Consider the following 17,936-nt stretch of genomic DNA (forward strand, 5'->3'; position numbering starts at 1 on the left):
AACACTGCTCAATTGGCTCCGAAATCCACCTGAACCCAACGTCAACCGGTTTCCTTCCACGGCGCGGGACGCCAATCCTCCTCCATCGGCGCAATGGCCTCAAACTTACCCATTCCTCTTCCTCCGCGCACACCCACTCCGCCCGCCGATGATCCTCTCAACGGCCCAGACCATACGGGTGGTTTTCGAGCGGCGCATCATGACCAGGATTCTCTCTCGCCCTTGGTAGACACTTTCCCTCCGCAACGGAGCCCTTTAGATACAGAGGATCGCAATCGTCTGAGCCCGACACGCGCTGCCTTCAACCTCAATCCTTCGGACACCACGGCGCAGAATGGTCCAAGCGAAAGTACGGCTTCCGGGCCGTTCAATTTCAAACCCATGACGATGGCGAAGAGCCCAGTGGTGAAGTCTGTACGTTAGGAAATCCCTTATCAGCGTGCGGTGAACGAGACTAATGATGCGCTTCAACGGCGGACCAGAACATCGGACAAAGACGAGGTCACAAATACAAGCACAGTAGTATCTCCCATCAGATATTTCTTGAGCCTCCCCCAAGGGCTCCGTTGGCGCTACCGAACTCTTTGCCTATACCCACTTTTGCCGAATGCCGCGCCAGTATGTCCAAGGACCAGAAGACTCGCTTCTGGTGGAGTGTCTGTCACATGTTTGTTGCAGCGTATACACTGTGGAGCGCGCATGGCTCCCTGGCAATGACGGCTTTATCACACTTGATCCTATTCGACTCTCTGGGGGCATTACTTTGCGTAGCCGTGGACGTACTCGGCAATTTCGAGGTGTGGAAGAGATCGAGCGTTCGGCACCCATTCGGGTTGGAACGTGCAGAAGTATTGGCCGGCTTTGCGATGTGTGTACTGTTGCTGTTCATGGGCATGGACCTCATTTCCCACAGTCTTCAGCACTTTCTTGAGTCATCTTCTGGCCATGAGCCACACCACCCACATGTCCATGAACGTGCTTCTATAGGGAGCGTGGATCTCACTGCCCTCCTGGCAATTTCGTCGACATTGGTCTCCGCAATTGGCTTGAAGAATCACGGACGTATAGGGAAAACGATCCGCTTTGGATACATCGAATCACTCCCGTCCGTGCTCAGCAACCCGTCCCATTTTCTGACACTCTCATGCTCTACTCTTCTGCTAGTACTGCCGCTGGTATCCATCCAGCTCTATAACTGGCTCGATGTCCTCTTGTCCAGTACCATCTCGATCTCGATGTGTGTGATTGGCGTGCGCCTGGTTAAGACCTTGGGTTCCATGCTTCTTATGTCGTACTCTGGCAAAGGGGTTACCGATGTTATCCGCGATATCGAGGCTGACCCGTGTGTCTTTGGCATCGATGATGCGAGGTTTTGGCAGGTTCATTACGGACTCTGTATGGCAAACTTGAAACTCCGCGTTTCAGGAACCGAAGAGAACCTTATTCGACTCCGCGAACGCATATCCAGCTTGATTAAAAACCGACTCGGCGGAGGATATGGGTCCGGTGGGCAGAAATGGGAGGTGACCTTGCAGTTCACTATAGAGAACTCATGAGTCCTGTGACATCTACCCTCGTGCCAGGATTATGTACATTTACTGGAGTGAATCATTGCCTATTCTCAATATATACGGTTCGCATATCCTCTGAATCCCACACGAGTATCGCATATGCACATGAAGGGGTTGTAGACGAATGTAGAGTTTGGATGCCACTGAATCTCCCATTAGTAAGTCATATAAACAGCCGCCTGGATGTTAGACTAGAAACTCCCGCCCTTGCTCAATTTGAAATGTAATGAGGTTGCAGCTTCTAGACGAAGCGCGAGATCGAGAAAAGAAGTACTGTATACATACTCCGGGAATATCAGGGGAAGGCGGTGGGGTTATGGGCGCCACGTGACACGATCTGTCCCGCACTTGATGCGACCCACGCCCAGCTTCAGCGTACGGCTTTCCGCGCCTGATGCGTGTCCGGGTTACAGGGGCGTAACCCTCCAGGCTAGCTTGTTTCTCTGCATGATTGCCTTTGGCGCTTCCGATCCCACTTCTTCCTTATGTGCACTCGGCCACCATGAGCCAGATATTAACCGCTAGCCAGGCAGAAGAGCTGTATGTGTTTACACTCCGCGGCCCAACGACCCGCCCACTCACTGATAAACAAAAACAAACTAGGCACAAGTCTATGGTCGCCTATCTTTCATCAATAAAGGCTTCCCAAAGTTCCAACACATTGCGCGAAGAGCTTGGGATTGGCGATAACTTCGATGAGGCCACTTGCAAGAAGTATGAAGGCTTGTTGGAGAAGAAATGGACGGGGATTGCTCGACTGCAGCGGAAGGTAGATCAATCCCCCATATTTTGCATGAGGACGGGCAATCTCTGTGGACGATGGCTAATCAATTTGCAGATATTAGATCTAGAATCCAAAATTACTAGTCTACAAGCCGAGCTTGACTCGGTCCCTTCGATGGCCCGATCAAAACAACATCAAGATCCCGACAATTGGCTTCCGGCACAGTCGTCAGCGCATACGTTCGAATCGCATAGAGATGCCATTACATCCATAGCGTTCCACCCAGTTTTCACATCACTCGCCTCCGGTTCGGAAGATTGCACGATCAAGATATGGGATTGGGAACTGGGGGAGTTGGAGCGCACCCTTAAGGGTCATATGCGAGGGGTCTCCGGACTTGATTTTGGTGGCCAAAAGGGCCATACGTTGCTAGCTTCCTGTTCTGGCGACCTAACGATCAAGCTCTGGGATCCGAGCAAGGATTACGCAAATATCCGAACGCTGCATGGTCATGATCACTCGGTCTCCGCAGTCCGCTTCTTAACGTCGACGGAGAACTTACTTGTGTCCGCCAGTCGAGACGCTTCAATCCGAATTTGGGACGTGTCGACGGGGTACTGTGTGAGAACGATTACTTCGAACAGCATCTGGTTTCTGGACGTGTCCCCTTCATTTGACGGTAAATGGCTGGTGGCGGGCGGTCGGGACCAAGCCGTGACCGTGTGGGAGGTCTCTTCGGCTGAACCCCGAGCCGCGTTATTAGGCCATGACAACGACGTTCAATGCTGCGTGTTTGCACCACCAGCAAGCTATGAATATTTGGCTACTCTTGCTGGACACAAGAAGGCGCCGCTCGCAAGTAGCTCATCTGAATTCATCGCAACCGGCTCCCGAGATAAAACGATCAAACTGTGGGAGGCCCGGGGAAGGCTAATCAAGACACTTGTTGGCCATGACAATTGGATCCGAGGTCTGGTATTCCACCCGAGTGGGAAGTATCTATTCAGCGTCTCGGACGACAAGACCATCCGTTGCTGGGATCTTTCACAAGAAGGACGACTAGTGAAGACAATCAGCAATGCCCACGGGCATTTCATTAGTTGCATTCGGTGGGCACCGCCTCCCCGCAACGCGGCCGCAGAGGCGTCTGAAACAACCAACGGAGTGTCCAAGAAAGCCCCTACAAAGCCCGCTTTCCAATGCGTGATCGCTACTGGAAGCGCGGACTCATGCGTCCGGGTGTTTAAATAGGTGTCAGGAATTCGAGCCCGGTTGAAATTCTCGAGCAGTACCCTGGTGGCACTATGATTTTGAATTGAGGTTCTTTTTCTCTTCAGGCATCTATCCAACGTTCTAATTCCATGTGACTCCCTTTCTTCTTCTATGCACGACTGTACATATTTACGCTTCCAAATCCTAGAAGATGCTTATTATGCGGTAGTACGCTCATACCGCATGTCCTTTCATGTCTTGGGCGGGTTATATCTTTCAAGAGGCTCTCAATGAACTCGTGTTGTTGTTGCTTGCCAATATGGGAATGATCAGCCTCACGCAGAGTCTGGAAATGTTTGTGGCTATATTAAAAAATTACTATCTTAAACGATATAAACCAAACTTATACTGCTAGTATCTTCGATCGTTTCCAGAAATGTGTTACGGTGGGTTATGTTGTCGGGAATTCGCCGTCTCCACAAACTTACCCCAAAGACGGAGGGGAGACTCCAACTTGCAATGATTAACCCCCAGCAAACTCCCTCCTCACGTTAAGCGAAATTGCTTAACGAGTATACAAATTACAGATAGCATGGCTCTGAACGACTACCCTTCGAGACCACACCCGCCGGCAGGCGAACTGAGAAGGTTCTATATAGGCAAGGACATTAAGGACGTACCGAAGCCAGCTGCTGTACTCGACCTTGCGATCGTTTCACGGCATTGTCAAGCAATGCTCAGTGCCGTGAATCATCTCAACGTCGGATTCCGTGCTCATATCAAGACACACAAGGTAGCGCATTCTCCTCCCTCACTTCAACATGACCGCTGACTGTCGGAGACACTGCAACTTTCAGAGTGGCAAGTCGGTACGAGACCAGGCGATGAAGCCAATTTCGTCGTATCGACGCTCGCGGAAGCCGAACTGCTGCTTCCACTGTTGAAAGTCTTGCGAAGAGACGGCCGCAAAGTCAATGTGCTCTATGGCATCCCTCTGGTGCCGTCGCAGGTTCCGCGTCTGGCCACTGTGGCCCGTGAAGTTGGGGAGAGCAGCGTCTCCGTCATGATTGACCATCCCGATCAACTAGTCTACCTGAGCCAGTTTCGTGAGATAGCGGGCTTCGCAGCTGGCGTCTTTCTGAAAGTCGACACGGGGTATCATCGAGCCGGGGTCCCGCCCGCCATGTTGAACAAGAATGGACTTCTGGAAAAGATTGCCGAAGAAGAGAAGGCCGGGCGGGTGATCTTGCTGGGTGTGTACTCTCACAGCAGCCTGAGCTATGCGGCTACGAACGCGGGAGAAGCGCTGTCGTATCTGAAGACCGAAATCGCCGGCTGCAAGGAGGCATTGCAGAAGAATTCACATCTCTTACCGACGGACAGAGGGCTTGTCATCAGCGTCGGTGCAACGCCGCAGGCTATCTCAGCGCATAACCTTCTCCAGGAGCCACTCAGTCCAGAAGCCAAAGACCTGCAGACGTTTATGCAGAGCACCGCTCAAGACACCGGGGCGCGCGTAAAGATCGAACTCCACGCGGGTGTTTATAGTGTCATGGATATGCAGCAAATGGCGACCCGCGCAAAGCATCTGGGCAACATCGAGGATGAAGTTGCTTTATCCGTGGTTGCGGAGGTGTGCAGTGTATACAACAATGGCGAGCGGGATAAACCCGAGGCTCTGGTTGCAGCAGGTACGCTTGCGCTTGGGAGAGAGCCGTGCCAGTCTTACCCAGGATGGGGTATGGTAGGCAATTTGGAGCAGCAGCCTGGGACATCTCGGCTTATTGTTGAGCGCATTAGCCAGGAGCATGGAATTGTCTCCTGGCATGGTGGTGATGGGCCGGAGATCCCTCTCCGCGTCGGACAATCTTTGAGAATCTATCCAAACCACGCCTGCATTACTGGAGCGCTATACGGATGGTACTTGATTGTCGATTCGAGTCGGGAAGGTGAAGAAACGAAGATTGTGGATGTTTGGGTGAGAGTAAGTGGATGGTAGGGAGCTCATATAACACATGCTTTATATCAAGCAACAATATGTTGAAGAAATACTCTCATGAATATCACTCAGACTATGCCTACACACCACAATTAGCCCACGATCACTCAACATGCCCTGCTTCTTTGACCTCCCTCGTTCTAGCAGAGAACGAATATACCGCCACGCCTTAGTGACGCCACGCATCTTCGTCCGTCCGTTCATCACAGTGGCCTATCACAACGACCCAAACCGCACCTCCCGCTACGGCATCCCGACCCTCTCTCCTCCGCGCCTCAAAGCAAGTCTACAACGAAGCCACGCCCATCTATCTCCGGGAGAGCACCTTTTCAATCGTGCAGGTGGATTTTCTAGCCGCTGCAAGCCGGGAATACCCACGAGTGTTGTACAATCCCCGCCAGATCCGCAAGGTAGAGGTCGTCTTCAACAGCCGCGACTACATCTATATGGCTCAGTTTCTCGCTGATGAGCTACCTGCCGTTGTCGACGTGATGGATCAACTGGCAACTACCGCGTCCGAGTATACGCCTACTGCTGTCGATGCGCTGAGAGTGGCGCATGTTGATTTTGAGTCGGAGGCGAACGACCCTGCACACGGACAGCACATCGAGAATATGAACGAGTACTTATGGGGCCGGACGTTGACATTCCTCCGTCAGACGTTCAAGCTGTCCCATCTCTACGTGGATTTAACTCGCTGTACTTGTGTTGATGGGTGTTGTCGGCTTGCGGATGAAGTGCTTGGTTGGGGATGGCTCCAGGTCTGGTTACGGGGCATGTCCGAGGTCATCCAGGTAAAGGAGACTTCGAGTCGCGACAAGACGGCTGTCGCTCGTATACTTGATTGACAGCGCCTTCATCAGGGCTTCTCGCTAGAGAATGTTGTTGACTCAGACCGGCTGACTGACGTGAGGACGCTGGGAGAGTACAATGACATGTTGCGGAAGGTTCACTTGAAATTGACCACATTTATGTCGATGGGGCAGATACTGAAGAGGCGATAGAGGCAGATGACAATGTCACCAGGGAATAGGGAAACTCAGTTGGTCGGATGCAAAATTGGACACCTCGATATACAACCCTTACGTTCGCGAAAGGAACAAGTAAAACCTGCCATTGCAATGCGACAAAAATATGCGAAACATGAATCTAAGGCCCTGCTCGCAGGCGTTGATATGACCTTCACGCCCATCACAGGAGTCGAGCGCAACCGTTCGATTTTTTGGTACAAGACCGGGCTGGCTGTTGACCACGGCCCGATTAAACAAGAAATCCCCATTCCATCGTAGAACCCCAGACAATATACACAAACAGGATTCCCTTCACGACGTCGCGGCCAGAGTACCGGCCTCTTCGACCTTGCTCAATGTGCCCTCATCCCGTCTCCGACGCTTCTCGAGGATGGCCTCCCGGCGCTGTGCGAGAATCTTGAGCTGTCTGTCCTCGACACCCTGGAGCCAGTAACCGAAGCTTCCACCCACACCGGCGAACAGGGGGTACACCCAGAGGGACTCTTTGGCGAGGATGGGACGCATTTCAATGCCGAGCTGCCACAGACGGACGGCGATACCTGTGTCGGGTCGCGTTAGCGGAATGCAAAATGACGCGGCCAATGGCATATATAGTCTCCCGAGGAAGACGGTCAAATCCAGATAACAGCAACAGGCGAGTATTGACTTCGATATACATACCGAAACCGCCCCAGAAGAGGACTTTGTGAACCATGGTGGATGAGGGGGCGCGGACGGCGCGGATTGCGGCTAGGGACGGCGGAAAAGAAAGGCGATTGCTTCGAGGAACTGTCTACTTGGAAACAGAACAGTCGTAGTGGTGATCCGAACACGATCCAGCGAGACAATGGAGTTCACACGACGAACGGCGCAGGCGGATCGAGACGATGAGGTTGGCTTTCCCACTGCTCCGTCGAATCACGGGACGGCGGTTCACAATCCGCCCGCGGATTATCATTGCGCCGACCGCCCCTTCCTTCCCGCGTCGCGATCTGCGCCTTGAACTACGGCGCTTTTTGGTCGGATCTCGCTTTGCTTGGTCTTCAATCAAACGGTTGGGACTCTGACGTGTGGGTTGGACTCTCACAGCCTTTCTGTCCTCCCGGCTCCCATCGGGACCTCTCGTCATGGCTGGTCCAGAGGAGGAGATGCCCGCTGCGGTCCAGTCCGCGGGCGTCAAGCGGTCGTCGGTTGATATCGAGAGCTTGCAACGGAAGAAGTTCAAAGCCGACGAGCTCCCCTTGACCGCGGCGCAACATGGAGCTATTGACAGTCTTCTTCACGCATTCAAGAAGAAGGGAGGATTTGATACGATTCGGAAGAAAATGTGGGCTGAATTTCATGATGGGGTATGCGGTCATTCCTCCCGGGTTTTCGTCACTACGCTGTCTCTGTTTACCGAGCTAACGCGCTGCGCGCAGGAAGGAAAGGCAGAATTTACTAAACTCCTTATTGAGCTAGCAGAGTCGGAGATCGAGCGTGAGCCCGAGCTGCTCTCTCGCGAGCGCGGAAAAGCCGCGACGTTGATCGAAGGAGCCGTGGATCGCAGCGATATCTACAAGACTGTGGAGAAATCACTCGATGCGCTGGCCTCAAACCACCTCCCCGCGATTCTAGATTCAGTCCGAGAGATACGTCGTCAGGAAGTTGGCGAGGAGATCGCCGCGCGAGAGGAGCAGGGCGGCAATAAAACCGACGAGGACTTTGCGGCACATGTCAAAACGAAACGAGACGAGCGCGAGAAAATCCACCAGGAAGAAATGCGCAAGCAGAGAGAAATTGAAGAGGAGCAAAAGCGACGCAAAGCGGAGGAAGATCGCAAACAACGCGAGCTCGAACGCAAGAAGGAAGAAGAAGAGCGCGCACGGAGAAGAGAACGAGAGGAACAGCGTCGCGCGGAACAACGACTTCTTGACGAGCAGAGGGAAAAGGAACGCCAGGAGCGATACGAACGGCGACGACGGGAAGAGCGAGAAAGATTTCGGGACTATGATCGCTATCGGGACCGTGATCGCAGCCGCACTAGAGACCGAGATTTCGACCGTTACCGTCGCGATCGGTCTCCTGGGTACCGCTCCGACCGTGCCATATCACCACGCCATCGAGAGTCGCGGAAGGAGACGTCCGAGACGCCCAAGGAGCCAACACCCGCTCCTCCCGTGGACGAGAAGTCGCTGGAGGAAGCCGCCTTGCAGATGTTGCTGAAAGAAGGCGAAGAGCTCGCAGCCAAAGCACGGCAGAAACCCGAATTCGATTTTGAAGAAGCAGAAGCTATCGAGAACGGACTGAAACCGCCGCCGAAGCCTAAGACCTCAGACTCACGCTACTCCAACACCCCAACCAAGTCGGGGAGCCCTGCTGTCGATGTCGATGCGCACAGACGACGGGGATCAACGGCAGACGATCGTCTAAAGCCTCGGAGACGCGACAGTCGCAGTCGGTCTCGAAGGAGGTCCTCGCGATACGAAGATGATCGGCGCGGCTCCCGCGAGAGGTCAGCTCGGCCGCGCGAGCGCGAGACTGACGACAGACTTCCTATTCGCGACTTCCGGCATGATCGGTATGGTGATCGGAGTTATCGACCAAGTCGCAGGAGCAGAAGTCGATCGACTACGCGAGGGTATGATCGTGACAGGGACCGTGACCACGACCGGAATCGTTCTCGAGGTCGGTACCGCGATAGAAGCCCAGACCGCCACAGGGAACGGGAGTATGACTCGTACCGGGGCGACCGAAGTCGAGACCGAGACAGGAGGGAGCGGGACAGAGACAGAGATGTCGACAGGGATAGGGAGAGGGAGAGGGACCGTGACCGTGATCGCGAGCGAGAAGATTACCGCCGCCGTCGCAGCCGGTCTCGTCCCCGGTATCGTTCACGTTCTCGTCGCCGATCACGCTCTCGTTCTCGGCGTCGGGAGAGAGATCGGGAAAGGGAGCGTGATCGTTCTCGTGACCATGGTAGAGATCGTGACAGGGACAGAGACAGAGAAAAGGAGAGGGAAAGAGACAGTGAGCCAGGCCGAACCCGAGAGCGAGAAAGATCCGCCTCGCGTGCTTCTGCATCCTCTCGCAGACGATCTCGCTCGCGGCGCCGCTCTCGATCGCGACGACGATCCCCAAGTCTTCTTGATATCGACCGCTACGTACCACCGACCAGCAACCGAAGCCGGTCTCCTCGGCGACGGGTCCGTTCCCCAGAGCGCGCCGAGCGTGAGCGAGAGCGGGAACGAGAGCGTGAACGAGACGACCGGCCACGCTTTGTAGAGATCGACCGGTATATTCCTGGTGGACAGCGGGATCAGGAGCGCGAAAAGGAGGCGGAACGATCCCACGACGCGGATGATCGCAGGGCTCGAAGGTCAAGTCCCAGTCGACGCAGGAGTCGCAGTCGTTAAACGAGTTATTTGTTATTTGTATCGATAGAGCCTATGCTGTGACGTGTACATTAGAAACGAGATGTATCAGTATTCATAATTAATATATCCCTTAGGTGGTGCTGAGGTTCCAGCTGAACGATATCACGGCTACGGCCTACAGGTAGGCCACACAATGCACACTACGGCCCAAATCTTCCAACGAAGTCTCGCGAATATTTGAAGACATCTATATACCCATCAGGTATCGGAGGCCGTCTTGACAGCCTCATGGTACCCGTCATTATCCTCGTGGCGTTTGTAGAAGTATGAATTAGCCCCCGGCCCAGCAGGCCGTAGCTCTGGGGACAAACGGTCCAGAATGGTCTGCTCCAGGGCTTTGATAGAGCGTTCATTATCGCCCAGTTTATTCCAGACGGAGATCATATGGGAATTGAAACGGACCGAGGTCGAGACGCCGAGGACGTGATCGTGCTCTGCCGCATACAAGTCAGACATGCGCAAGAAGCTGAAGCGCGCGCGCGCGCACTACCAACGTACGTACCCTTTTCCAGCACAGCCTGGAACTCATTCGCCATGCACAGAATGGCAATCTCATGGAAGAAGGCTTGCGCCTTGCTCTTGGGCACGCGGAAGCGCCAACAACCGCCCTTTCGATTCTGCGGGTCCTCCCACACGGGGCGCACGCCTTTGCGGAAGATATGCACGCTGTCGCGCAGGCGGATCTTGTCCCAGGGGTAGTTGTTGTAAACGCGGTAGAAGGTCGCGATGTCGGCGACGTCTTCGTGGAGGATGAACAGCCGGTCGTCGTAGGCGGCCGTGTCCGAGTGCTTGTCGTACCAGACTGTCCAGTGATACTGGAAGGGCAGCGGGCGAAGCTTGCCGAAGATGTTTTGGTGGAGGGTTTTGCGGGTCGTGGGCGTTTGTTGGCTTGTCTCGGGGGTGTCTTCGGAGATGGCCTCGTCTGAGACGGGGCTTTGATCGTTGATGTGGAGTCGGGGGAGAGCCATTGTGCCGGTGTTCTTGGTTAGACCCAGGGGGTGTGATGTTGCGAGTTGGATCTAGGGTATATATATCACAGTATACTATCTGTAGGGATTAGCCATGTCTGGGGAAGTATTAGGTGATGGAATGGCCATATCGGTCTGGGATAGTGTAGGGAGTATACAGTGGGGTCAACAGCCGCAGGAGCATCGTGAAGCAGCACATACTGGCAGGAAAAATGGTGATAGATCACAAAACCACAGCTATGGCTCGTGATGTACTCTGTATATCTGCTCGAATATGGAGAGCCTTGAGGAGATCGCATCCAGCCTGCAGAAGCCCAGGCTGACCGATTTCAGGATCGAATCGCCATCCGGGGAGGAGAGTGTCGAATATAATAGAACACCGGGAAGAACGGAGGTAAGCCTAATATGGGATAATATAGGACGGAGTTTCATGAAGAAAATCCATCTCCGATAATGGATGCTTTGATCCCTGTTGCTGCAGCTCTTCTTCACGGCCGGCCGATCCATCCATCCATTTCCACCCGCTTTCTCCAACGCCGCAACGGCCATTTTTCACCTCCCCACCATTCAATCCTCTCTCCCTCCCAGTCCTCCCTCACCCTCTCTGACCCTCCTGCACTCCTGTCATCTTATCTCCCCCTGAAACAATCCAGTCAAGCCCCGCGCTCCCCCACCACCCGCGACACGAGGGAGGGGAAGACCGCAGACTCCGATTCTTCATTGGCACGCGCCTCCAAATCCACCATGGCAGATGCGCACCGCAAGCGCCCGCAACCCGACGATCCCCAACCGTCGACCACCTCGCGCCCAAACATGACGACGTCTCTGTCGCATCGGTCGCGACCATGCCCGGGCCAACAGAGCGACAGGAACGAATTTTCGCACCCCTCCGCGGACGCAGTCGCCGCCGGGAATACCAGCGACGACGACGACGATTTCACGTCGTCCTCGGGAAGTGACAGCAGCGACGAGGAAAGCGATGACGACGGCGAGGAGGGGCAGAGCGGTGATGAGCACGATCAGGTGAAGAGTGACGATGGGCGCGACCAGGCCTTGCCGCGCATACCTGCGCGACAGAAACCGCGCATCCAGCACGTGGAGAGGGATGGGAATCTGCTCGCCCGCATTTCCGCATTCCTGCCTCAGATGAAGAACGCCAATGATGAGCTTCAGCGGGAGATCGAGGCCGGTAGGGCCAAGGAGATTCGGTTGGATGAAGTGGATGACCAGAACGAGGGGCAGTATATTGAGATGGTACGCTGACCTCCGTCTGCTATTTACTCTACATACCACTGGCTGTGGCTGACGCAAATTGTTGACAGAATCTTGGTCTCGGCGTCTTGGAAGAAAAGCGACAGGGCGACGATAGTAGCGACAATGCCTCGGACGAGGATCACGCAAAGAATACTTCTGCAGAGACGAACGCCGACTCGCGAACGGATTCAAATGTCTTGGGCAAACTGATGGGGCAGGAAGACGCCTCATCTTCGAACAAGCCCACGATCGAAGAAATGAAGGAGTGACATTTCGTTGTGTTCTTTTTGGGATAGACAAAATTGGATTGCATGGCTGGCGCTGCTTCGGATTGGGTCGGTTCAGTACATTTGGTATACGCATCTTCCTTATTACGATCTATCTTCTGAATAACGGAATACTAAGACTGACTGTCAAAGACATCACTTGCATTTAGTCATAGCGTACAGAGGACGCAGTATAGTCTAGTTAGTGATAATAGAAAGCTAATAAAACAGTAGTAAACAAGGGTCTAGCCGTATTTGCATGAAGAGAAACATAGTATGCACACCATCTCGCAATTAAATACCTTATTCATTCATCCATATCGCCACGTCTCGTCATCTCTACGAGATCTCCTTCACGCGGCAAGTCCAGCCCGACTCTTGGCTGAGTAGAGGCAAGCTAATATACAAGTCAGTATGCGGTTATTTCAAAGGAAACAGACTGTCTTACCTTGCACCCAAGCACCAGCCAAGTTCGTTGTTCTTGATCTTCTTGGCAATCTTCACCTCACGAGACAGAGGCATTTCGTAGCCGGTGTGCAGGAGACCAAGCATGAAGTTCAGGTCCAGACACCATTCAGGACGGTCGCGGAGCTCATCCAGGGCACCTTCAATGCCCTCGAAGACCGACCAGTTCGACTCACCCGCACAGACATTCGCCGTGAGTTGGTGCAGTTCGTCCAGCGTGAAGGAATCCGGCATGCCCAGCGGCTTGGTGCGGTCAAAGAAGTATGAGAAGATGTATACATCCTCGCGGGAGAAAGTCTTCTCCAGCGACGGCTGGTGGACACCATTGAAAGAGCAAGGGGCAAGCTTGCATTCGGCATCCTTATTCAGGATCTTCTCCGCGAGACCGCGGCATTGTACGGCGGCGGAGAGGCCTTCCTTCGGGCCAACCATCTTGAAAGTAACCGGGCCGGGGCCGAGCGGGTGCTCAGTCGGGAACTCCAGCTTCACATCGCGCTCCATGCCAGGTCCAATGCAAGGGTTCGAAATAGGCTGGTTGACCCAACTCGTGTCTTTCGGATTCGCAGCAAGCTTCGCCTCAACCACAGCCTTGTGGACGGTGTCGCGAGCGGCCATCAGTCCATATCCAAGGTGGGAATGCTGGTACAACTCAAAGTGCCGTCCGCCAAACTCCAGGTCGTACTTGTGATCGCCAGGGGCGAGATGCTCTGGCATACCACCCGACTTGCTGTTTTCGAAAGTAGGCTGGAAGACAATCTGGGTAGAACCGCCACCGAGATCGAAAACGGCGGCAGTAGGAGTCTCATCAGGACCGCCAATCTTTCCGAGGAGGTAGTTCGTCGTGATCCACGCGTATACGCCCTCATCCGAGCCATCCATGATCTCAACGCCGCCCTTCTCGCGAGACACGACCGGGAAGGGGTAAACAGTCTCCAGACGGGTTCTAACAGCTTGGAGGATGTTCTCACTCAACTCAGGACCAAGCATCCGCAAACCGGCGGTGGCCTTGACGGCGACCGGAGAGCAGGACTTGTACTCGTCGGGGACAGTGCGCATCGCCACCTGCATGAGAGGATCGAGACTGCGCGCGGCACCCTCCGCATCTTCCTTGTAGGAGCTCAAGCCCGAAGAACCACCCCCAGGTCGCTTCTCGGTCTGTGCAAATTCCTCATGCTCCAGTTCGGGGGTGGGGCCGCAGTTGTTGAAACGGTACACGTGGATGCGGGAACCCTGGCTACCAGCGTCGATCATCAGAGCATACTGAATCAGGGGTTTGGACGGGTCGTGAGGCTTGGAGCATCGGTCGGTTAAGGGAGTAGCGTTGGCGGGAGGTTTTCCTACCATCTCGTCAGCAACTGTTTCAGGGGGAGGTTAGATGACAACGTACCGTATCCGCCAAAGTGGGATGGTCTCGAAGGAGACAGCCAGAAGATCATCATAAGCAGAGCGCCAATGATGGCACCCGTCTTCAGGTATCGCGATCTCTGAGTCTGTGCCATGATTGTTCCTGTAGACAATGGACTACGCGGTGGTGTCACCGACAAAGTATCCGACCAATCGATGGGACTGTTCGCGGTTTCGGAAGCCCGCGAATTCGAACGTTTACTTGCTCTCGAGGCCGGATGCGAGTATGATGAGCTTGTCTGTAATGGTCGACTGTCAAGTCCAGTCGACATACGAGTCCCGAATTTTGTCAGATAATGAGTAGCGTCTCTTCCGGGAGAAACGCGCTCTTTTTTGTCTTGTTGAGGTCGACCGAGTTGGGGCAAAAAACGACTGAGGATCGGTCGAAAGACTCAAAAACGAACCAAAAACACCCAGGGACCCTCCGGACCAGCCCAAAAAGGATCGTGGGTGGTAGAATGCTTCCAAAGAAAAAGGAGAAAAGATAGAGACAGAGATGTCAGGAGAAGAACGGGGGAGGGGGGGAGAGAGTGAGGAGAGAGAGAAAGATGGAGAGGAAAGGAGAGCCGCAGGGCCCTTAATCGGACGGGACCCATAATAATTCGACCCTCCATCAATCAAGCAGGAGTCTGCTGTCCTGAAACGGTCTGGATCCGCTGGGGTCCGTGTGGCGTAGAAGTGGCGGCGAGAATGTGGCTGTTACCACCGCATGCATCCGTCTATGTCACTTCCACTTCCACTCCCAATTCCATTGTCACCTCTCTCGTTACATCTGCCCACAATCTTCCGCAGTCGCAGCTCTGATTGAATCCCTCTCCCCGCCTCTCCTTTACTGGTCAGGGCAGGTTCCTTTGGCCCCATCATGAAGCATATCCGTGGTCTCCTCTCAACAACACAAGCCCTCCGCTATACCTTTCTCTCTCCGGCAGTATCCTCCTCTCCGGCTCGTTGTTTTCAATACACCCCAACCCCGCTCCTCACGCAGTCCCGACTTCTCTCCACCCGTCGTCGCCTGGCTCCCGGAAATGCTCAGTTACTCGCGCGGTTAAAACAAGTGAAGGATGAAGAGATCCGGTCGGAATACGTACGCATTGTCAATGAGGGAGGTGGCTTAGATCCCCCTATCAAGCTTCGAGACGCCTTAAATGGGATTGATCGCTCGGAGAACTTTCTTCTCCAGGTGTCGCCGGGTTCTCGTGATCAGCCGCCCGTTTGCAAGGTCGTGAGCCGGGTCGCGATCAAAGAGCAGGAGAAAGCGAAAGCCAAGGCCACGCATGCTGCCAAAACCGCTGTGAAGCAAATTGAGCTGAATTGGGCGATCGATGCGCATGATCTGGCACACCGACTCAAACAGTTGACCACCTTCCTGGAGAAGGGTCGGAAAGTGGAGGTTGTCCTCACCCGGAAGAAAGGAAAGAGAGCGCCTACGGTGGAAGAAGTGAAGAACGTGATGGACAGTGTTATGCAGACCACGAGGGAAGCCGATGCTATCCAAGTTCGGCCTATGGAGGGCGAACCAGGGAAACATGTTATCCTGGTGGTAAAGAAGAGGGACTGATTTGGGTGCAAGGAACCAACCGGCCGACATGTAAAATATGCATATGGATATCCACGCTGTGGACTGACATTTATAATGTATATTTCTGATATTCTTCTGCATGAGGAAACCCATAATTCAACAAATAAATGCTTAGATGCTTTTTCCTCTTACTACGCCGTATGTCTCGTGCTTTGGGAGTACCTGAAGTCTCCGCAATTCCACCACGCTGATTGGCCGTGGCCATGACTAAGCCGCCTCCCCTAAATTTTTCGGGTCTTTGCGCATCTCCAGCTCTCGTCCTTCTTCCCTCTCCCCATCGCGTTGTCTTTGGTCGTCTTTCGTCGGTCATTCCTACTTTCAGGGCAGTCATCATGTCGAGCATCTCCCGAACCGCCAACCTCTTCCTGCGCACCAGCAGATCCTCTCTGCTGCGGCCCCGTGCTGTCAACCCTGTTCAGCATGTTTTCCTCAAAGACAGAGTGGCTGCCCGTGGTCTGGCCACGGCGTTCGAGCGTACCAAGCCTCACGTCAACATCGGTATGCAGGCTTTTCCTGATGCAATGCATCTCACACATCGCTAACCACCTTGTAGGTACCATTGGTCACGTCGATCACGGCAAGGTAAGTCGCAATTCTCTCGCTACACCCCCGGCTTGTATCCGAAATAGTCCGGAATGCTAACAGGGCCCTCCCAGACCACTCTGACTGCCGCCATCACCAAGCACCAGGCCTCCAAGGGCCTCGCGACCTTCCTCGAGTATGGTGCCATCGACAAGGCTCCTGAAGAGCGTAAGCGTGGTATCACCATCTCCACTGCTCACATCGAGTTCTCCACCGACGACCGTCACTACGCCCACGTCGACTGCCCCGGTCACGCCGATTACATCAAGAACATGATTACTGGTGCCGCCAACATGGATGGTGCTATTGTTGTCGTTGCCGCTTCCGATGGTCAGATGTACGCTCAAGCCCCAGTTTCCATATAAACATAAACGATCTATCATCAGCACAACGCTGACTTCTTCGCTTCCAGGCCCCAGACCCGTGAGCACTTGCTGTTGGCCCGTCAGGTCGGTGTCCAGAAGATCGTGGTCTTCGTCAACAAGGTCGATGCCGTTGATGACCCGGAGATGTTGGAGCTCGTTGAGCTGGAAATGCGCGAGCTCCTGACCAGCTACGGATTTGAGGGTGAAGAGACCCCCATCATCTTCGGTTCTGCTCTCTGCGCTCTTGAGGGCCGCCGTCCTGAGATTGGTACTGAGAAGATTGACGAGCTGATGCACGCCGTCGACACCTGGATCCCCACCCCCCAGCGTGACCTCGACAAGCCCTTCCTGATGTCCGTCGAGGAAGTCTTCTCCATTGCTGGTCGTGGTACCGTCGCTTCCGGCCGTGTCGAGCGTGGTATTCTGAAGAAGGATAGCGAAGTCGAGATCATCGGTGGTGCTTTCGACGCCACGAAGACCAAGGTCACTGACATCGAGACCTTCAAGAAGTCTTGCGACGAGTCTCGCGCTGGTGACAACTCTGGTCTCCTCCTCCGTGGTATCCGTCGTGAGGATGTTCGGCGTGGTATGGTCATTGCTGCTCCTGGCAGCACCAAGGCCCACGACAAGTTCCTTGTCTCTATGTACGTCCTCACTGAGGCTGAGGGTGGCCGTCGTACCGGATTCGGTACCAACTACCGCCCCCAGGTCTTCATCCGTACTGCCGGTAAGTGTTCCTGGAAGAGGCTTTGAGCCTATATAGGATCTCGGATAATTTACTAATCCACCATATAGATGAGGCCGCTGACCTCAGCTTCCCCGACAACGATGACTCCCGCCGTGTCATGCCCGGTGACAACGTTGAGATGGTCCTGAAGACCCACCGCCCCGTGGCTGCTGAGGCTGGTCAGCGCTTCAACATCCGTGAGGGCGGCCGTACCGTCGCCACTGGTCTCGTCACCCGTGTGATGGACTAAACTTCCAGTCTATCCCTAATCGGCTGGTCTGTACTATGAAACTAAAATCTCTTTGGGTCATCTTTTGGGTTTATGTTTGCACGTTCTTGCAGCGCGGGAATCAGCGAGGGGATCCGGGAGCCGTTGATACACCCAGACGGTGGC

The 17,936-nt window shown here is 54.2% G+C and overlaps 10 protein-coding genes across 10 annotated transcripts; 7 read left to right on the forward strand and 3 right to left on the reverse strand.

The window, feature by feature from the left end:
- Positions 1-620: 620 nt before the first annotated feature.
- On the forward strand, positions 621-1,556 carry ATEG_00407 (cation efflux family protein family; the record flags this gene model as incomplete). Its single annotated transcript, XM_001210493.1, has 2 exons — positions 621-1,062; positions 1,165-1,556. The coding sequence occupies 2 exons, from the start codon at positions 621-623 to the stop codon at positions 1,554-1,556; spliced, it is 834 nt and encodes a 277-aa protein (XP_001210493.1).
- A 517-nt stretch (positions 1,557-2,073) lies between these two features.
- On the forward strand, positions 2,074-3,546 carry ATEG_00408 (WD40 repeat domain-containing protein; the record flags this gene model as incomplete). The annotated part of the gene is made up of 3 exons (XM_001210494.1): positions 2,074-2,111; positions 2,175-2,340; positions 2,410-3,546. The coding sequence occupies 3 exons, from the start codon at positions 2,074-2,076 to the stop codon at positions 3,544-3,546; spliced, it is 1,341 nt and encodes a 446-aa protein (XP_001210494.1).
- Positions 3,547-4,328: 782 nt separating this feature from the next.
- ATEG_00409 (uncharacterized protein) lies at positions 4,329-6,510 on the forward strand (the record flags this gene model as incomplete). Its single annotated transcript, XM_001210495.1, has 4 exons — positions 4,329-4,376; positions 4,517-5,491; positions 5,716-6,300; positions 6,358-6,510. 4 exons carry the CDS (start codon positions 4,329-4,331, stop codon positions 6,508-6,510), a joined length of 1,761 nt encoding a protein of 586 aa, XP_001210495.1.
- A 318-nt stretch (positions 6,511-6,828) lies between these two features.
- On the reverse strand, positions 6,829-7,041 carry ATEG_00410 (putative NADH-ubiquinone oxidoreductase 14 kDa subunit; the record flags this gene model as incomplete). The annotated part of the gene is made up of 1 exon (XM_001210496.1): positions 6,829-7,041. One exon carries the CDS (start codon positions 7,039-7,041, stop codon positions 6,829-6,831), a length of 213 nt encoding a protein of 70 aa, XP_001210496.1.
- Positions 7,042-7,643: 602 nt separating this feature from the next.
- ATEG_00411 (BOD1/SHG1 domain-containing protein) lies at positions 7,644-9,911 on the forward strand (the record flags this gene model as incomplete). Its single annotated transcript, XM_001210497.1, has 2 exons — positions 7,644-7,865; positions 7,938-9,911. 2 exons carry the CDS (start codon positions 7,644-7,646, stop codon positions 9,909-9,911), a joined length of 2,196 nt encoding a protein of 731 aa, XP_001210497.1.
- A 219-nt stretch (positions 9,912-10,130) lies between these two features.
- Positions 10,131-10,900, reverse strand: ATEG_00412 (eukaryotic translation initiation factor 4E; the record flags this gene model as incomplete). Its single annotated transcript, XM_001210498.1, has 2 exons — positions 10,131-10,366; positions 10,435-10,900. 2 exons carry the CDS (start codon positions 10,898-10,900, stop codon positions 10,131-10,133), a joined length of 702 nt encoding a protein of 233 aa, XP_001210498.1.
- Positions 10,901-11,644: 744 nt separating this feature from the next.
- On the forward strand, positions 11,645-12,423 carry ATEG_00413 (NOPCHAP1/New4 family protein; the record flags this gene model as incomplete). Its single annotated transcript, XM_001210499.1, has 2 exons — positions 11,645-12,154; positions 12,223-12,423. The coding sequence occupies 2 exons, from the start codon at positions 11,645-11,647 to the stop codon at positions 12,421-12,423; spliced, it is 711 nt and encodes a 236-aa protein (XP_001210499.1).
- Positions 12,424-12,759: 336 nt separating this feature from the next.
- ATEG_00414 (guanosine diphosphatase) lies at positions 12,760-14,384 on the reverse strand (the record flags this gene model as incomplete). Its single annotated transcript, XM_001210500.1, has 3 exons — positions 12,760-12,817; positions 12,869-14,222; positions 14,273-14,384. The coding sequence occupies 3 exons, from the start codon at positions 14,382-14,384 to the stop codon at positions 12,760-12,762; spliced, it is 1,524 nt and encodes a 507-aa protein (XP_001210500.1).
- Positions 14,385-15,151: 767 nt separating this feature from the next.
- On the forward strand, positions 15,152-15,847 carry ATEG_00415 (putative translation initiation factor IF3; the record flags this gene model as incomplete). The annotated part of the gene is made up of 1 exon (XM_001210501.1): positions 15,152-15,847. One exon carries the CDS (start codon positions 15,152-15,154, stop codon positions 15,845-15,847), a length of 696 nt encoding a protein of 231 aa, XP_001210501.1.
- Positions 15,848-16,200: 353 nt separating this feature from the next.
- On the forward strand, positions 16,201-17,792 carry ATEG_00416 (translation elongation factor Tu; the record flags this gene model as incomplete). Its single annotated transcript, XM_001210502.1, has 5 exons — positions 16,201-16,366; positions 16,422-16,450; positions 16,498-16,787; positions 16,863-17,542; positions 17,611-17,792. The coding sequence occupies 5 exons, from the start codon at positions 16,201-16,203 to the stop codon at positions 17,790-17,792; spliced, it is 1,347 nt and encodes a 448-aa protein (XP_001210502.1).
- Positions 17,793-17,936: the final 144 nt, after the last annotated feature.

This window comes from Aspergillus terreus, genomic scaffold (genome assembly GCF_000149615.1).
Source record: "Aspergillus terreus NIH2624 scaffold_1 genomic scaffold, whole genome shotgun sequence".
NCBI lineage: Eukaryota > Fungi > Ascomycota > Eurotiomycetes > Eurotiales > Aspergillaceae > Aspergillus > Aspergillus terreus.